This window comes from Balaenoptera borealis (assembly GCF_965194805.1).
Source record: "Balaenoptera borealis genome assembly, chromosome: 16".
Lineage (NCBI taxonomy): Eukaryota > Metazoa > Chordata > Mammalia > Artiodactyla > Balaenopteridae > Balaenoptera > Balaenoptera borealis.
The window spans coordinates 65,593,512-65,614,043 of NC_138872.1; the positions used below are offsets into that span (position 1 = coordinate 65,593,512).

General features: G+C 41.6%; 1 protein-coding gene and 1 long non-coding RNA gene across 2 annotated transcripts in view; one reads left to right on the forward strand and one right to left on the reverse strand.

Annotated features, from left to right (window-relative positions):
• The window catches only part of LOC309614375, a 96,769-nt gene extending 86,246 nt beyond the window's left edge, over nt 1-10,523 (forward strand). Inside the window, exon 3 of the long non-coding RNA XR_014236128.1 lies at nt 10,472-10,523. This is a non-coding gene — a long non-coding RNA (uncharacterized lncRNA). The remainder of the gene's footprint in view (nt 1-10,471) is intronic.
• A 76-nt stretch (nt 10,524-10,599) lies between these two features.
• Nucleotides 10,600-20,532, reverse strand: part of GPRC5B (G protein-coupled receptor class C group 5 member B) — a 54,250-nt gene continuing 44,317 nt past the window's right edge. The window contains exon 4 of the mRNA XM_082362575.1: nt 10,600-19,889. Within this exon, the coding sequence (XP_082218701.1) occupies nt 19,851-19,889 (39 nt within the window). The 3' untranslated portion in view covers nt 10,600-19,850. The remainder of the gene's footprint in view (nt 19,890-20,532) is intronic.

Consider the following 20,532-nt stretch of genomic DNA (forward strand, 5'->3'; position numbering starts at 1 on the left):
TTAATTTATTTTTGGCTGTGTTGGGTCTTCGTTTCTGTGCGAGGGCCTTCTCTAGTCGCGGCGAGTGGGGGCCACTCTTCATCGCGGTGCACGGGCCTCTCACTGTCACGGCCTCTCTTGTTGCGGAGCACAGGCTCCAGATGCGCAGGCTCAGTAGTTGTGGCTCATGGGCCCAGTTGCTCTGCAGCATGTGGGATCCTCCCAGACCAGGGCTCGAACCCGTGTCCCCTGCACTGGCAGGCAGACTCTCAACCACTGTGCCACCAGGGAAGCCCTACACTCTTTTTTTTAAATTTAATTTTATTAAAAAAAATTTTTTTAACATCTTTATCGGAGTATAATTCCTTTACAAATGTGTGTTAGTCTCTGCTTTATAACGAAGTGAATCAGCTATACATATACATATGTCCCCATATCTCCTCCCTATTGCATCTCCCTCCCTCCCACCCTCCCTATCTCACCCCTCTAGGTGGTCACAAAGCACCGAGCTGATCTCCCTGTGCTATGCGGCTGATTCCCACTAGCTATCTATTTTACATTTGGTAGTGTATTTATGTCCATGCCACTCTCTCACTTCATCCCATCCCAGCTTACCCTTCCCCCTCCCCGTGTCCTCAAGACCATTCTCTATGTCTGTGTCTTTATTCCTGTCCTGCCCCTAGGTTCATGAGAACCTTTTTTTTTTTTTTCTTGTTTTAGATTCCATATATATGTGTTAGCATACGGTATTTGTTTTTCTCTTTCTGACTTACTTCACTCTGTATGACAGTCTCTAGGTCCATCCACCTCTCTACAAATAACTCAGTTTCGTTTCTTTTTATGGCTGAGTAATATTCCATTGTATATATGTGCCACATCTTCTTTATCCATTCATCTGTCAGTGGACACTTAGGTTGCTTCCATGTCCTGGCTATTGTACATAGTGCTTCAATGAACATTGTGGTACATGACTCTTTTTAAATTATGGTTTTCTCAGGGTATATGAGAAATCTCTCAGTAGTGAGATTCCTGGGTCATATGGTAGTTCTATTTTTAGTGTTTTAAGGAACCTCCATACTGTTCTCCACAGTGGCTGTATCAATTTACATTCCCACCAACAGTGCAAGAGGGTTCCCTTTTCTCCACACCCTCTCCAGCATTTATTGTTTGTAGATTTTTTTGATGATGGCCATTCTGACTGGTGTGAAGTGGTATCTCATTGTAGTTTTGATTTGCATTTCTCTAATGATTAGTGATGTTGAGTATCCTTTCATATGTTTGTTGGCAATCTGTATAACTTCTTTGGAGAAATGTTTATTTAGGTCTTCTGCCCATTTTTGGATTGGGTTGTTTGTTTTTTTGATATTGAGCTGCATGAGCTGCTTGTGTATTTTGGAGATTAATCCTTTGTCAGTTGCTTCGTTTGCAAATATTTTCTCCCATTCTGAGGGTTGTCTTTTCGTTCTGTGTACGGTTTCCTTTGCTGTGCAAAAGCTTTTAGGTTTCATTAGGTCCCATTTGTTTATTTTTGTTTTTATTTCCATTCCTCTAGGAGGTGGGTCAAAAGGATCTTGCTGTGATTTATGTCATAGAGTGTTCTGCCTATGTTTTCCTCTAGGAGTTTTACAGTGTCTGGCCTTACATTTAGGTCTTTAATCTGTTTTGAGTTTATTTTTGTGTATGGTGTTAGGAAGTGTTCTAATTTCATTCTTTTACATGAGCTGTCCAGTTTTCCCAGCACCACTTATTGAAGAGGCTGTCTTTTCTCCATTGTATATTCTTGCCTCCTTTATCAAAGATAAGGTGACCATATGTGCGTGGGTTTATCACTGGGCTTTCTATCCCGTTCCATTGATCTATATTTCTGTTTTTGTGCCAGTACCATACTGTCTTGATTACTGTAGCTTTGTAGTATAGTCTGAAGTCAGGGAGCCTGATTCCTCCACCTCCGTTTTTCTTTCTCAAGATTGCTTTGGCTATTCAGGGTCTTCTGTGTTTCCATACAAATTGTGAAATGTTTGGTTCTAGTTCTGTGAAAAAATGCCATTGGTAGTTTGATAGGGATTGCATTGAATCTATAGATTGCTTTGGGTAGTATAGTCATTTTCACAATATTGATTCTTCCAATCCAAGAACATGGTATATATCTCCATCTGTTTGTATGATCTTTAATTTCTTTCATCAGTGTCTTATAGTTTTCTGCAAACTTTTTTTGTCTCCTCAGGTAGATTTATCCCTAGGTATTTTATTCTTTTTGTTGCAGTGGTAAATGGGAGTGTTTCCTTAATTTCTCTTTCAGATTTTTTGTCATTAGTGTATAGGAAAGCAAGAGATTTCTGTGCATTGATTGTGTATCCTGCTACTTTACCAAATTCATTGATTAGCTCTAGTAGTGTTCTGGTAGCATCTTTCGGATTCTCTATGTATAGTGTCATGTCATCTGCAAACAGTGACAGTTTTACTTCTTCTTTTCCGATTTGGATTCCTTTTGTTTCATTTTCTTCTCTGATCGCCATAGCTAAAACTTCCAAAACTATGTTGAATAATAGTGGTGAGAGTGGGCAACCTTGTCTTGCTCCTGATCTTAGAGGAAATGGTTTCAGTTTTTCACCATTGCGAATGATGTTGGTTGTGGGTTTGTCATATATGGGCTTTATTATGTTGAGGTAAGTTCCCTCTATGCCTACTTTCTGGAGAGTTTTTATCATAAATGGGTGTTGAATTTTGTTGAAAGTTTTTTCTGCATCTATTGAGATTATCATATGGTTTTTATCCTTCAATTTGTTAATATGGTGTATCACATTGATTGATTTGTGTATATTGGAGAATCCTTGCATTCCTGGGATAAACCCCACTTGATCATGGTGTATGATCCTTTTAATGTGCTATTGGAGTCTGTTTGCTAGTATTTTGTTGAGGATTTTTGCATCTATGTTCATCAGTGATATTGGCCTGTAGTTTTCTTTTTTTGTGACATCTTTGTCTGGTTTTGGTATCGGGGTGCTGGTGGCCTCATAGAATGAGTTTGGGAGTGTTCCTCCCTCTGCTATATTTTGGAAGAGTTTGAGAAGGATGGGTGTTAGCTCTTCTCTAAATCTTTGATAGAATTCACCTGTGAAGCCATCTGGTCCTGGGCTTTTGTTTGTTGGAAGATTTTTAATCACAGTTTCAATTTCAGTGCTTGTGATTGGTCTGTTTATATTTTGCATTTCCTCCTGGTTCAGTCTTGGAACGTTGTGCTTTTCTAAGAATTTGTCCATTTCTTCCAGGTTGTCCATTTTATTGGCATATAGTTGCTTATAGTAATCTCTCATGATTCTTTGTATTTCTGCAGTGTCAGTTGTTACTTCTCCTTTTTCATTTCTAATTCTGTTGATTTGAGTCTTCTCCCTTTTTTTCTTGATGAGTATGGCTAGTGGTTTATCAATTTTGTTTATTTTTTAGTTTTATTGATCTTTGCTATTCTTTCCTTCATTTCTTTTTCATTTGTTTCTGATCTGATCTTTATGATTTCTTTTCTTCTGCTAACTTTGGGAGTTTTTTGTTCTTCTTTCTCTAATTGCTTTAGGTGTAAGGTTAAGTTGTTTACTTGAGATTTTTCTTGTTTATTGAGGTAGGATTGTATTGCTATCAACTTCCCTCTTAGAACTGCTTTTGCTGCATCCCATAGGTTTTGGGTCATCGTGTTTCCATTGTCATTTGTTTCTAGGTATTTTTTGATTTCCTCTTTGATTTCTTCAGTGATCTCTTAGTTATTTAGTAGTGTGTTTAGCCTCCATGTGTTTTTATTTTTTACAGTTTTTTTTTCCTGTAATTGATATCTAGTCTCAAAGCATTGTGGTTGGAAAAGATACTTGATATGATTTCAATTTTCTTAAATTTACCAAGGCTTGATTTGTGACCCAAGATATGATCTGTCTTGGAGAATGTTCCATGAGCACTTGAGAAGAAAGTGTATTCTGTTGTTTTTGGATGGAATGTCCTATAAATATCAGTTAAGTCCATCTTGTTTAATGTGTCATTTAAAGCTTGTGTTTCCTTAATTATTTTTATTTTGGATGATCTGTCCATTGGTGAAAGTGAGGTGTTAAAGTCCCCTACTATTATTGTGTTACTGTCGATTTCCCCTTTTATGGCTGTTAGCATTTGCCTTATGTATTGAGGTGCTCCTATGTTGGGTGCATATATATTTATAATTGTTATATCTTCTTCTTGGATTGATCCCTTGATCGTTATGTAGTGTCCTTCCTTGTCTCTTGTAACATTCTTTATTTTAAAGTCTATTTTATCTGATATGAGTATTGGCACTCCAGCTTTCTTTTGATTTCCATTTGCATGGAATATCTTTTTCCATCCCCTCACTTTCAGTCTGTATGTGTCCCTAGGTCTGAAGTGGGTCTCTTGTAGACAGCATATATACGGGTCTTGTTTTTGTATCCATTCAGCCAGTCTGTGTCTTTTGGTTGGAACATTTAATCCATTTACATTTAAGGTAATTATCGATATGTATCTATTACCATTTTCTTAATTGTTTTGGGTTTGTTTTTGTAGGTCTTTTTCTTCTCTTGTTTCCTGCCTAGAGACATTCCTTTAGTATTTGTTGTAAAGCTGGTTTGGTGGTGCTGAATTCTCTTAACTTTTGCTTGACTGTAAGGGTTTTAATTTCTCCATTGAATCTGAATGAAATCCTTGCTGGGTAGAGTAATCTTGATTGTAGGTTTTTCCCTTTCATCACTTTAAATATGTCCTGCCACTCCCTTCTGGCTTGCAGAGTTTCTGCTGAAAGATCAGCTGTTAACCTTATGGGTTATTTATGGGTATGTTATTTGTTACTTTTCCTTTGCAGCTTTTAATATGTTTTCTTTGTATTTAATTTTTGATAGTTTGATTAATATGTGTCTTGGCATGTTTCTCCTTGGATTTATCCTGTATGGGACTCTCTGCGCTTCCTGGACTTGATTGACTATTTCCTTTTCCATATTAGGGAAGTTTTCAACTATAATCCCTTCAAATATTTTCTCAGTCCCTTTCTTTTTCTCTTCTTCTTCTGGGACCCCTATAATTCGAATGTTGGTGCGTTTAATATTGTCCCAGAGGTCTCTGAGACTGTCCTCAATTCTTTTCATTCTTTTTTCTTTATTCTGCTGTGTGGCAGTTATTTCCACTATTTTGTCTTCCAGGTCACTTATCCGTTCTTCTGCCTCAGTTATTCTGCTATTGATTCCTTCTAGAGAATTTTTAATTTCATTTATTGTGTTGTTCATCATTGTTTGTTTGCTCTTTAGTTCTTGTAGGTCCTTGTTAAAGCTTTCTTGTATTTGTCCATTCTTTTTTTTTTAATTTATTTTTTATTTTTTATTTTTTATTTATTTTTGGCTGCATTGGGTCTTCGTTGCTGTGAGCAGGCTTTCTCTAGTTGCGGCGAGCCGGGGCTACTCTTCATTGCGGTGCGGGGGCTTCTCATTGCAGTGGCTTCTCTTGTTGCGTGCAGAGCACGGGCTCTAGGCACACGGGCTTCAGTAGCTGTGACACGCGGGCTCAGTAGTTGTGGCTCGCGGGCTCTAGAGCGCAGGCTCAGTAGTTGTGGCGCACAGGCTTAGTTGCTCCGTGGCATGTGGGATCTTCCCGGACCAGGGCTCGAACCCATGTCCCCTGCATTGGCAGGCGGATCCTTAACCACTGTGCCACCAGGGAAGCCTTGTATTTGTCCATTCTATTTCCAAGATTTTGGGTCGCCTTTACTATCATTACTCTGTATTCTTTTTCAGGTAGACTGCCTATTTCCTCTTCATTTGTTTGGTCTGGTGGGTTTTTGCCTTGCTCCTTCATCTGCTGTGTGTTTCTCTGTCTTCTCATTTTGCTTAACTTACTGTGTTTGGGGTCTCTTTTTCATAGGCTGCAGGTTTGTAGTTCCCGTTGTTTTTGGTGTCTGCCCTCAGTGGGTAAGATTGGTTCAGTGGGTTGTGTAGGCTTCCTGGTGGAGGGGACTGGTGCCTGTGTTCTGGTGGATGAGGCTGGATCTTGTCTTTCTCGTGGGCAGGACCGCATCTGGTGGTGTGTTTTGCGGTGTCTGTGAACTTAGTATGATTTTAGGCAGCCTCTCTGCTAATGGGTGGTGTTGTGTTTCTGTCTTACTAGTTGTTTGGGCATCCAGCACTGGAACTTGCTGGCCGTTGGGTGGAGCTGGGTCTTAGTGTTGAGATAGAGATCTCTGGGAAGCTCTTGCCGATTGATATTACATGGGGCCGGGAGGTCTCTGGTGGTCCAATGTCCTGAACTCAGCTCTCCCACCTCAGAGGCTCAGGCCTGACACCAGGCTGGAGCACCAAGACCCTGTCAGCCACACAGCTCAGAAGAAAAGGGAGAACAAAAAGAAAGAAAAAAAAAAGATAAATAAATTTAAAAAAATTATTAAAATACAAAAATAATTTTAAAAAAGAGGAGAGCAACCAAACCAATAAACAAATCCACGAGTGATAACAAGTGCTAAAAACTAAACTAAGATAAACATAAAAATCAGAAACAAATCAGTCGCAGACAGCAAACCCCAAGTCTACCGTTTCTCCCAAAGTCCACCGCCTCAATTTTGGGACGATTCATTGTCTATTCAGGTATTCCACAGATGCAGGGTACATCAAGTTGATTGTTGGGGTTTAATCTGCTTCTCCTGAGGCTGCATGGAGAGATTTCCCTTTCTCTTCTTTGTTTTCACAGCTCCTGGGGTTCAGCTTTGGTTTTGGCCCCATTTCTGTGTGTAGGTCGCCCTCAGGCATCTGTTCCCTGCCCAGACAAGAAGGGGTTAAAGCAGCAGCTGATTAGGGCACTCTTGCTCTCTCAGGCCAGGGGGAGGGAAGGGTATGGTAGTAATAATTGGAATGCGGGGCGAGCCTGTGGTGGCAGAGGCTAGCATTACGTTGCAACAGCCTGAGGCACACTCTGTGTTCTCCCGGGGAAGTTGTCCCTGGATCACGGGACCCTGGCAGTGGCGGGCTCCCCTCCCACGGTGGGGAGGTGTGGATAGTGACCTCTGCTCGTACACAGGCTTCTTGGTGGCAGCAGCAGCAGCGTTAGCATTTCATGCCCATCTCTGGGGTCTGAGCTGATAGCCGTGGCTCGCGTCCGTCTCTGGAGCTCGCTTAGGCAGTGCTCTGCCTTCTGTGGGCATATGGGGAAGGAATTCCCTCTCTTCGCGCCCCCTGAAACAATGGTCTCTTGCCTCTTAGGCAGTTCCAGACTTTTTCCTGGACTCCCTCCCGGCTAGCTGTGGTGCACTAGCCCCCTTCAGGTTGTGTTCTCGCAGCCAACCCCAGTCCTCTCCCTGGGATCCGACCGAAGCCCGAGCCTCAGCTCCCAGCCCCCACCCATCCCATTGGGGGAGCAGACAAGCCTCTCGGGCTGGTGAGTGCTGGTCGGCACCGATCCTCTGTGTGGGAATTTCTCCGCTTTGCCCTCTGCACCCCTGTTGCTGCACTGTCCTCCATGGCTCCGATGCTTCCCCCCAACCCCCTGTCTCCACCAGTGAAGGGGCTTCCTAGTGTGTGGAAACTTTTCCTCCTTCACAACTCCCCCCCCAGAGGTGCAGGTCCCGTCCCTATTCTTTTGTCTCTGTTTTTTCTTTTTTCTTTTGCCCTACCCAGGTATTTGGGGATTTTCTTGCCTTTTGGGAAGCCTGAGGTCTTCTGCCAGCGTTCAGTTGGTGTTCTGTAGGAGTTGTTCCACATGTAGATGTATTTTTTTTTTTTAATTGTTTTTTTCAATGGAATTGCCCAAATGTGTCCTAAGAGATCTGTGGGTTTTCAGCTGAGACACATTATCTGTTCCAGTCAGAAAGGAAGCTATCAAGCAACCCCATTCTTTTTTTTTATAAATTTATTTATTTATTTATATATTTATGGCGGTGTTGGGTCTTCGTTTCTGTGCGAGGGCTTTCTCTAGTTGCGGCAAGCGGGGGCCACTCTTCATCGCGGTGCACGGGCCTCTCACTATCGCGGCCTCTCTTGTTGTGGAGCACAGGCTCCAGACGCGCAGGCTCAGTAGTTGTGGCTCACGGGCCCAGTTGCTCCGCAGCATGTGGGATCTTCCCAGACCAGGGCTCGAACCTGTGTCCCCTGCATTGGCAGGCGGATTCTCAACCACTGCACCACCAGGGAAGCCCTGTAGATGTATTTTTGATGTATTTGTGGGGAGGAAGGTGATCTCCACATCTTACTCCTCCGCCATCTTGAAGGTCCCCTCCTATCAGACTCTTAAGTCCCTCAAGGGAAATTGGAACAGTCTGCCTACGTTTGAATCCACCATTTCCTAGCTCCAAGACTTGGTAAGCCACTTAAACTTAGTTTCCTTATCTGTAAGATGGAGATAATCATTTCTGCCTGGTTTTGATAGTTAAAATTTGTAAAACACTTAAACAATGCCTGGGACATAAGTGTTCAATAAATATGAGTTATGTTAGTAATTTAAAAAAAATAATAATAATCATTATTACAATTACCATTAATTATCCCTTTATTCTCAATGTCTAGCACAAAGCACAGTATGCAGTAGGCACTCAGTCAATGAAATGGAACTGTGGTTAATACATTAACTGTGATTAATCCAGAACTCTGCTGTCCAGTACAATAGCCACCAGCTATACGTGGCTATTGAGCACTTAAAATGTGTCTAGTCCAAATTAAGATGCTCTGTAAGTATAAAATACATACCAGAGGTTGAAGACTTGGTATAGAAAACAGAAAGTAAAATATCTCATAAATAATATTTTATATTGATTACATGTTGAAATTATATTATTTTGTATCTTTTAGGTTAAGTAAAATATACTCTTAAAAATAATCTTGCCAGTTTATTTTCACTTTTTAAAACGAGATTGCAATAGAACTACCATATAATCCAACAATTCCACTTCTGGGTATTTACCCTAAGAAAACAAAAACATTAATTCAAAAAGATATGGGAAGGACTTCCCTGGTGGTCCAGTGGTTAAGAATCTGCCTTCCAATGCAGGGGATGCGGTTTCGATCCCTGGTCGGGGAGCTAAGAACCCACGTGCTGTGGGGCAACTAAGCCCGCACACCACAACTACAGAGCGCACGCGCCCTGGAGCCTGCGCACCACAGCTTGAGAGCCTGCGCACCGCAACGAAAGATCCCGCGGGCCGCAACTAAGCCCTGACACAGCCAAAAATAAAATAAATAAATATTAAAAAAAAAAAAAAGATATGGGAATTCCCTGGCGGTCCAGTGGTTAGGGCTCCACACTTTCACTACCGAGGGCTGGGGGTTCCATCCCTGGTTGGGGAACTATGTTCACGGCAGCATTATTTACAATGGCCAAGATATGGAAGCAGCTGAAGTGTCCATTGATAGATTAATGAATAAAGATGTGGAATATATATCTCTTCTGTCTCTGTGTCACATTTTGGTAATTCTTGCAATACTTCAAACTTTTTCATTATTATTATATTTGTTATGGTGATCTGTGATCAGTGATCTTTTGACATTACTGTAATTTTTTTTGTTTTGTATTTTTTAATTAAGGGATGTACATTGGTTTTTTTAGACATAATGTTGTTGCACATTTAATAGACTACAATATAGTGTAAACATAGCTTTTATATGCACTGGGAAACCAAAAAATTTGTGCCACTTGCTTTATTTCAATATTTCCTTTATTGCAGTGGTTTAGAACTGAACCTGAAATATCTCCAAGGTATGCCAATATTACTCAGCCATAAAAAAAGAATGAAATCTTGCCATTTGTGACAACATGGAAGGATCTAGAGGGTATTAGGCTAAGTGAAATAAGTCAGACAAGAAAGACAAATACGTATGATTTCACTTATGTGTGGAATCTAAAAAAACAAATGAACAAACAAAACAGAAACAGCCTCACAGATACAGAGAACAAACTGGCATTTGCAGAGGGATGGGGGGGGATGGGCAAAATAGGTGAAGGGGATTAAGAAGTACAAACTTCCGGTTATAAAATGAATTAGTCACGGGGATGTACTATACAGCATCAGGAGTATAGTCAATAATACTGTAATAATTTTGTATGGCGACAGATGGTTTCTAGGCGTATCATGGTGATCATTTCATAATGTATTTAAATGTCAAATCACTATGTTGTACACCTGAAACTAACATAATATTGCATGTCAATTATACTTCAATAAGTGAATATTTAAAAAAATAATAAGATGAGACTGCAAGGAAATTTAAAATTTCACATGTGATTTCATTATATTTCTATTGGACAGCACAGATCTAGAAAGTTCTCAGCCTACCATTAGTGTAGCAAACCTTCATCCAACCTCATTTACTCTCAAATATTATATAAGCTTTAGGAGTATAGATAATTCGTTTAGAACAATGATTCATTTAGAATCAAAAGTACATCCAGGTGGTTTGTAAAGGATTTTCTTTGCAGGGGTAACAAGCTAATGTGTAAAAGTATGTAGAAAGGGAACTAAAGCTTTGGGGGAATTTTCCAGGTTCGCTGTGATCCTGAGATTCAAGAACTGCGTCAGTGGCAGAAGAAACTGCGTGAGGACAAGCACATCCGCCAGCGAGTCAAAATTTTCTGGGCCAAGCAAGAGCAGAAAGGTCAGTTGTTTGATTCACAGCCCTTGGTTTATTCAGGAAAAGCCTGAGTCTTACCCCAGGCTCAAGAAGGTCGCCCTCTGAGGTTTTATAAGGTCCCTATGTTTGCGCGGGACTCCCTTGGGTGTAGGGGAGGTGGCAGCATGTTAAGATTCAGCTCTGGAATGACAATATAATTGACATGGCCATTCCCCTCACTCAGGGACACATTCAGTGTCATCCCATGTCTGCAGGTCTCTTTTTTTAGCTGCAAGACAACAAGAATAACCCATCATTTTGGAAGGCAGCTATGCTCACCACTATACCACCAACGCCACATAACCCATCATTTTGGAGACACAGTGCCCATCAATGTGATGGGTAGTTTTTCTTCTAAGCTGTTGATTGTGTGTCTGAACTCAAGCGGCGTTTTATGCCATCCTCTCCCCTTTTCTGAGAAATTAAACACATACATACACTGAAGTATTAAGAATAACAGAACAAGCACCCATCACCTGTCATGTGCAAGTGTCACCATTTTGTCCTATTTGCTTCCCTTCTTTATTTTTAAACTTTAAGTTACTACATATTCGTGGTAGGAAAATTAGAAAAACAAAAGCCAAAAGGGGGGTGAAAATCAGAAATCTCACCACTGTTAAAATTTTGGTGCACATCCTGCTATACTTTTTCAGTACAAAAAGATGCAAATAAATATATATTCATATATTTTTAAAAATGGGTTTTTACATTCTGTTACAAGTACATCTGTATACTCTGTTATATCATCTACCCTGTCACTGAACATACTCAGAACGTCATTTGGTCGGCACTAGAGAGTGGCATCATGACTTTTTTTTTTTTTTGGCTGCATTGGGTCTTCGTTGCCGTGCGCGGGCTTTCTCTAATTGTGGCAAGCGGGGGCTGCTCTTCATTGCGGTGCATGGGCTCTAGGCACGCGGGCTTCAGTAATTGTGGCACATGGGCGTAGTAGTTGTGGCTTGCAGACTCTAGAGCACAGGCTCAGTGGTTGTGGCACACGGGCTTAGTTGCTCCGCGGCATGTGGGATCTTCCCAGACCAGGGCTCGAACCCATGTCCCCTGCATTGGCAGGCGGATTCTTAACCGCTGTACCACCAGGGAAGCCCCCTCATATCGTTTAATGGCTGCGTGGTATGGATTTAGCATCACTTATTTAACCAACAACATGGAATGAGATTCATGATGTATTAACAAGTGGAAAAAAGTTGCAGAACCATCAATTTTCATTCATATTAAAAATATATACAGGGAAACAGAGAGATGTCTAAACAGCCTGGAAGAATACTTTAATGGTAGTTACCTTTAGGAATTAGGACTAGGGGGAATCTTGCACTGTTGGAATCTTTTAAATAAGTGCAGTACTTTACAATTATGAAAACCAATGGAAAAAAAATGATCATACCTACCTCGGCAGCCTACAGTCCATCATACTCTCACCATCGATGCTCTGACCTCCCCATCCTCCCCGACCCTGTCCCCCTTCACTAGGCTGCAGCTCCTCCGGTCTCTCGTGTTCTGCCATATGCCAATGCCTTCCTCACCTCTGGGACTCTGTACTTTCTATCCCTTTCCTGCCAAATCATCCTTTCCCAGCTCCTGTATGGCCATTTGTTCTCACCCTCCAGGCCTGGGGACATTACCGCCTCAGAGGGGCCTTCCCAAGTTGCCCTGCCTAAAGGGAGCAGGTACAATATTGAGCAATCTCAACATGGTGGAGTCTAAACAAAAGTTTTCTTTTTTGCCCGGAAACTGTCTTCAACCCTGTTCTCTCGAATCTCTTTCCAGTTCCTGCATGGCATATTGGTTGGATTTCATGTCTTTTAAGTATGTTCTGATTTCATGAAGTCCCGTCTACTTAAAAATCTCAATCTCAGATGCAATTTAATGCTTACCCACCCGCCTCTGCTCTGCCTCAGTGGGGTTGGGAGTGGGGGAAAGAATTGTCTGATCTTTCACACGTCCACCCTTTCCTCTTCAAAGCCGCTTGCTCCTTCAGTGGGTTTGGGTGGGAGGGAGGGAGATGCAAGGGGCATCGTCTCTGCACTTCCTGTTGTGATCCTCTCTTGGCTGCTGCCGCTTCTCTGGCTGAGGCTGCTTGGCCACCCGTGTCCTGTGGGCAGGCATCCCCTTGCTGGCTCACTGACTCCTGTGTTTCATATGAGCTCTTCCTCAGGGGAGACAGCACGTGGCAGAACCCCCTGTGGGGATCCGGCTCTGTCTCTCCCTTTTCCACCACCACCCGGACCCCACCTCTGCCAGCCCACTCCCAGCCTTTTGCTCCTGGGGTCTCCTTGCCCAGTGGCCAGCCCTCTCGGGTGGGGCAATGGAAAGATAGTTCAAGTTACCTCCCAACGTCCACTTGACGCAGAGGAAACCAGTGGTGGACACGCAGACTTCTCCACTGCCCCACCCCAGCGTGTCTCCCCAGTTCACACTGAATCTGCTCTAACAGGCACAGTAGAATGAAGTGTAATGTAAATCTGCCCTTAAAGGAGATGACCAACCAGATAATGAAGCACCCCCATTCTTTTTGAGTTGTTCTCTTGGCTCTTCCCTCCCTTGTCTTAGGGCTTGGGTGGTGGAAGCACCCACTCTCGTCTAAGAGAAGAGAGAAAAGCAAGCACTCTCCTTTAGGACAGATTCTCAATCTTTTTGGACTGTGAACCAGTAAGAAATAGTTTTATGTCACAATTTAGTACATATGAATATACCGATGGTTTCATATATACATAGCTAAAACAAAAGTTTTATGAAAAAATAACCTTATTATATGTAATACCCTTTGGTATTTTCTAGTCTATTGAGTTTTTAATTTTCTTAATGCTGGACATGACTCAGTAACTTTATTTCATGGCCCACTAATGTGTCTTGACCCATAGTTTGAAACATACTGCATTGATTCACTACTCCACAGCTCCTACAGTTTCTTCTCCCCCTTTCCTCCCCGTAGTCATCGGCTTAAGTAATGGTTAGGCCCCTTCTTCATAAACAATTGTTCTCAATATTGGCTGCATATTTGAATCACCTCAGGAGCTTTCTAAAAATACTAATGCTATTGACTGAAAACCCTAGAAGCAATGAGCATTCCTAGTGCCCAGATCTTGGTTTCTAAGTACCCCTCATTCTAAATGGAATTAGGTTGTGTTTTTTGTTTTTTTGTTTTTTGTTTTTTGAGAAATGGTCGATTCCAGGGCTGGGGCAAGGAAAGTAGAAGAGCTTAGAATGTCTTTTGCCAGAAAATAAAGAAGGCTCAAAAAATTGATGGGAACATGGGAAAAGAATACAGGTTCCAGCTTGAAGGGAGTCTCTCTCACTGGGCAAATCTGGGACAATTTAAGCATCAAAATTAACATCAAAATTTAAGCATGAAAATCAACACTGACTGTAATGAACTCATTGACTAAAAAAAAAAAAATCCAAATGTCCATATGGATACCAAATAAAGAAACAAATAAACAAATAAATGTGAGAGAAGAGGAAGCTTTTCTCCCACATTAGAGTGCCAACTAATACATTTAGCAGGTATAATGAAATTTAAAAGTCACCATTTTGTAACCATATTAGTGAATTAATTGGCTCAGGCAGCAATCATCAATAGATGCTAAACCACTGTGTGAACGTTTGATGAGGAGCATGATATTCATAGTCTGAAAATATCTCTTCACGAGGCAGTCTTTAACACAGAGGGGAAAATAGTAACTTTGCATGAGAGAAGCCTGGCAGAGCCGCCTTAACCAAGTGTTGGAGATTAATGTCACCAATAACGGGACAAACTGACATCACATGCCTTCTGGTATGATGTACTGAGGAAGACACACATCACAGACGCTTATGCACAACTCCTGTAAAAAATGCACAACTTGAATCTAATCATGAGGAAACATCAGATCCACCCAAATTGAGGAAGCACTCCAAAATAACTGATTTGGACTCTTCAAAAATGCCAATGCCCAAGAAAGCCAAAAAGATTAAAGGAGACCAAAGAGATGTGACAGCTGAATGCTGTGCATGACCTTAGATTGAATCTCGGATGGAGAAAAATGCTATAAAAGACATTATTGAGACAGTTAGCAAACTTTGAGTATGGGCTTTATATTAGACAGTGGTATGTCGCACTATTAAGTTTCCTGATTTTGATCAATGTTCTTGGGCTATATCAGAAACCTCCTCATTCTTAAGATGCATGATGAAGGTTTTAGGGATCAAGGGATATGATATGCAGCTTAATCCCCAACGATTCAGAAAAATACAATTTGTAAAACACATGCACACATATGTATACACACAGAGAGAAAATGATCAAGTATAAACAATGGCGCCTCTGAGAGTTCTTTGGATGATTATGGCAACTTTTCTGTAAATTCAAAATTACAAGATAAAAAAACACCAGTGCCTCATCCCCAGAAATTCCAACTTGGTGGGGATGGGCCCTGAGCATCCATGTTAATGTTAAGTTTCCCCAGTTCTAATGGTCAGCCAGAGTTGCGCCCCTAAGGAGGTGCTAGATCCCCAGTGGTTTGTGTTCTCTTTAAAATGTAGAGTCCTCTAGTCCCGAGGGTCCTACTGATGCATGATCGTACTTCCGTTATTTGCTGACTTTGCAGTTACATGCCTTCGTCACTAAAGTGTAAGCTCCATGAGGACAAAGGCCTCGTCCTCATGCAGTGGCTGCCACAAAGTGAGCACCAAATAAATTTTGGTTGAATGAATAAACGAGGGAATGAATGAATGGATGGAGTTCTGAGGCTTGTATGAGTCCACATACAGACAGAGCCTGGGACAGAGCAGGGGATCATCAAATTGGCGGTCTTGGTGTCCCTTGTTAAGAAGCAGTTTGAGCTGTAACTGTTTGGCAGGCTTGTCTGTGCACAACTGCCGGTTCATTTCACTTAAAATTGGAAGACAGTCAGGGATGTAATCAGTTTAAAGGTCAGGAAAAGTGCAGCATGCCTATTTATTTCTGTTGTTACTTTTTTTTTTTGAGTTGATTTGCCGTTGGTTCGCGGATTGGTTTGGCTTGCTATGTAGCAGGGAGCGCAGGCTGGATTTAACTCTGTGATCCAGCTAGCAGTGGAGGGCAGAGTGAAAGAGGTCCCACCTCGGCCACCTGCTGCCCACGTCCCTTGCTGCCTTTCCACATTCTGAGGGTTCCAGAAGGAACAGAGCTTTCCAAAAAAGATGAGGTTTTCAGTAAATGCCCCAATGTAAACTCAGGGGTAAATTTCCCATTTATGATGAGACTGAAATGATCCTCAGGAAAAAAGTCAGTTCTAAACACCATCCCCAGATCTGTGGTCAGTTTGGAAAGAAGTCAATACAGCACCGTTGGTATAGGACTGGGTTTTGGAGTTGGCCAGAGTTGCCCTTGGAATCCTTTTACTTTTATCTGTGTGACCCTGATCTAGTTAACTTCATTGAGCCTCAGTATTCCCACATGCAAAATGGGAATAATAATAGTCCTGTCTCATACAGTTGTTAAAGGATTGCAGGAGATGATCTTTGGAATAAGTCCTGGCACATAGTTCCCATACGTGTTGGTTATTGTCATTATTAAAATATCTCTGTGCTTCAAGCAATTTTGTATTGATTTCCTCCACTAGACTCTAAGTTCCATGGGGTTCCATGTGGGGACTGTGTGTCTTATTCATCATGATATCCCCACACCTAGCACAGAGCCTGGTACAGAGCAGGCGGTCTGTACATATTTGGTGGATGCAGCTCTGGGTTTCATTTTGTAGATGAATAAGTTAGGCCCAGGAAGGTCAAGGGCTTGCCAAGGTCACACAGCTGAGGAGGGCCTAGGGCTGGGGCGCAGGCACGCCCTTTCTCTGTCCCGTGTTCTGACACATACGGGAGGAGAGTTGCAGAGAGACAAGACACTCTTTTGGATTCTACCATCAGACCCAAACCTCTCAGGGATCCTCCTGAACATGACATACGGCTTGTCCAATTTCTTATGACCTATGGTTTCTTGCTGTTGGTGTTTGCATTGGCTGAAGCCCTCGGGTAGGGGCTGAATTGCCAGGAGCAGGGTACAACGTGCTGCCCATCAAGTGAAGTAGAACTTTTTGTCCCCTTCAGGGGTCACCAAGCTGAATCATTTTGTTAAGTTCATGCATGGAGTTACTTCCTGTTTTAAACCTTATGAATCTGGGTAGTGTAGCGGTTTCAAAAATCAATACCCCCCAGCCAAGGTGACACTGTAATTAGACCCCAAAGAGCTCTGATGAAGCAATTTGAAAATGAATGTTAAACACATGTAGTTCTCCTTTAGATTTGCGGAAAAGAAAAAAAGTGGAGTGATTGCAAATAAAAATGGGTTTTCACCTTCATGTAAGAAAACTGCAAACTCATCCATGTACAAATCCAGCAAACAAACATAATATAATTGTTTAGTGGATGCCATTTTATCCATATCGTGCTCTGGTATTTATAGTATGAATGAATTTTGCCAAGTTCATTCCTTGGAGCAACCTTGGTGCAGACAGGAGGTCTGAGGGAGAGGAGCGTCAGCTGTCAGGGTAGAACCATGGTCATTTATAGCCTGTGTCATGTTACACTGAGTCAGAGGCCGTCCTGAACAGGATTTTCCTCTAGGACAGGAACAGTGTGAAGTTATCCTGAAGTCTCTATCCATCGGGACAGTTGCAGGAATTATTTTTAAAAACATGTGTGACAAGAATTACAGCTAATATAATCCAAAAGAAGATGCCAAAGTCATTTTTGAGATGTGATCAAAAATCCCTTCTTGATTAATAGCATATTTTTAGCTTCATATAATTGGTAATTGTTTTCAAATGTGCTTTGTAACTGAATATTCATATTTTATTTGGAAATCTAGTATGAGTAAGGAGAAAGAAAACATAGAAAATGTTCCCATAACATCAGATTACATTTATTATATATGCTACATCAGATTACATATATATACATACATATATATATATATAGAACATCAGATTGCAATTTTCAAATGTGTGTGTGTATATTGTATATTTGTGTAAATACTCTTTGAATGACTTTATCACTTCTTGATATTTTAATGAAAAGGGTGGGGGAGGCTGACCTGTTAAAGGAAATAGATTGTTTACTTTTGTTTGCTTACCTGTTTGTTCCCTACCTCAGTCCAAGAGTAGTTTGTAGTTGCTTACAGATACACATATAATATAACATGTTTAGGTAAATGTGGTAATTGGATTAAGGAAAAATTAAGAGTAGAGAAAAAATAAAGCCATTGAATGCAGTAAGCAAAATACTTACTCCAAGGCCTATACTTGCTAGAGATTTCTTAGGGACAAAGTAAAGAGGGAAATAAGGCCTGTTGCATAATTCATAGTGTCCATAAGAAAAAAGACAGTCTGGTTGTTCAGGAAATACTGGGCCCTTCCCTAATACATTGTGCAATGTGAATAATAACCTCAAAAATGTTCCTACAATAAATAGAAATGTGGCTCTGAGCTTCCTAGAAACCATAGCAATGAAGGAAATAGGATCATTACATTGTTTATTGCCTTCAAATTTCAAAAAGTTTCTTGGAAGCACTCATTCCTGGAGCTGATTTTTCTCTCGTAAAGAAGACACTATAACGTAGTGAACATCAATCTTCCTTTCCCTTAATGAGTTTCTTAGAAGGGCATTTGCTTCTGGAGGGAAAAGATAAAAGCCTGGGGTGGGGGTGGGAGAGAAACCAGAGAAATTTCTTTCCTTGATTTTAAATCTAGTATTTTAACTTTAGATTGTAATGACAAATCTTACCTATTAGGATTGGGTTTTAAGGATATTCTTAAAATAAGCACCTTATCTTGGCCATACCACCTGCTTGTGACCTTAGGATGCCCCTGGAACTTAGCTCATAGAGCAGAGAAGCCTGTCTGGAGCTCAGGAGTAGCCGTGGGTTAGCGAGCATGTACCGCGTGCCAGGCCCTGTGTTTCCATGTAACCCTCATACCTGCCCTCCCAGAGAGGAGATATTCTCTCCATTGTATAGATGAGGAAACTGGAGCTGGGAGGTTACTTGACTCACACAGGTCACACAGCCAGGAAGGCCAGAGACCAGGGATTTGAACCCAGGTCTGCCTGATGCCAGGGAACCTCTGGTCATCTCCTGCCATGGTGTCCAGTTACCTTAAGCTGTGGGTCCAATAAGGCTCGTTGACCCCCTGCAAAGCTTCCCATCCGGGTACCAGGAGCCCCAGGCTGGACAGTGGGCAGCGTCTGGCCGTGCCTCCTACCCTGCACACTAACCGAAATGACCACAGGCCACTGGAATAAGGGAGGTGTGAGGGTAGGAGAGGCTGAGTCCTCAATCCGAAGGCTGCAGGATCTATAACCATGTTTCTGGGAGACATTTCCATCAGAGCAGGAAGCCAGGGGCGAGTGGATAAGGGTGAGGATGTTTTTCTCTCCCTCCTTCCAAACTCCCTGCCCATCTACAGATGAGGAGCAGCGAAGGGCTTGGCCCCAAAAGAGGGCGCCCAGGTGCAGAGAACACTCTAGCCTACGGCTCAGGAGGTGGGTTCTGGCATTAAGTGTGACCCTTTGTGACTCACAAACGTAATCTATCCTATAACCAAAAAGGGCAAATTTTCAGTAACGTTTTCCAGAGACAACCACTGTTTAGTATGTCAGCTCATAGAGTTTCTTCATCTGCCTATTAATACATAAGTATATATACACACACACACATATTTATAAACATGAACCATATTATATATAGTATACTGTAACTTGCTTTTCTCTTCACTTGGCAATATATCACTGACATCTCTTCATGCCACATATACAGAGATCTATCTCATTATTTTTTGTGGTTCCATAAAAATGATAGATCTGTATCATACTTTTTAAAAACAAATCCCAGTGAATGGATATTTGGCTTGTATTACGAATAATGTGTCCATAGACATTCTGTAGGTATATTCTTGCTTACTTATAAAAGTATTCCTATAGGATAAATTCCTAGAAGTGGAATTGCTGGGTCAAAGGATATAAATATATTAAGTTTAGAAAGTGATCACCATACTGTCATCCAAAAACATTGCACCAATTTATAATTAATGCCACCAAGTCACTTTGGAACTTTTGATGGGTGATGTAATCTTTGTGCTTCATTTTCCCTACTTGTAAAATGAGAATGATTATGCTTCAGGAATAATTCTAAATGAGGTCATTGCTTTGATATTATCATGGCTCTTTAAGAAGAAATATACTATCTGGAAATGTAAGGTGTCATTTTCATTTTAACTTTTTCTCTCATATCTCCCCAAACCTTAGTTCCTTCTCCATTTTAACCTGCAGAAGAAATAAAAATTTGATTAAAAGAAATCTAGTGACTTCATGCCTTGATATTACTTTCATCAGTTCTATTTTTAAGACTCACCAGTGGGTGGGGATGTTAGGATGACATCAACTTTCATACATATCTTTTTTTTTTTTTTTTTTTTTAATTTATTTATTTTTGGCTGCACTGGGCCTTTGTTGCTGTGTGCGGGCTTTCTCTAGTTGTAGTGAGCTGGGGCTACTCTTCGTTGCCGTGCGTGGGCTTCTCATTGTGGTGGCTTCTCCTTGCAGAGCACAGGCTCTAGGCGCGCGGGCTTCAGTAGTTGTGGCACGCGGGCTCTAGAGCGCAGGCTCAGTAGTTGTGGCGCACGGGCTTAGTTGCTCCGCGGCACGTGGGATCTTCCCAGACCAGGGCTCGAACCCGTGTTCCCTGCATTGGCAGGCGGATTCTTAACCACTGCGCCACCAGGGAAGTCCCATACGTATCTTTCCATTTAAAAGTTGCAAAAGTGCACAACTAGGATGTGCCTTCTGTTGAAATGCTCGAAGATCCCCTACTATTCTACCGAAATGAAAAGTAAAATAAAAAACGATTTCCTCTATGAAATGGTCTGCCCCCAAAGTTCAAATCCCCAATTTAAGATTATGTAAATGG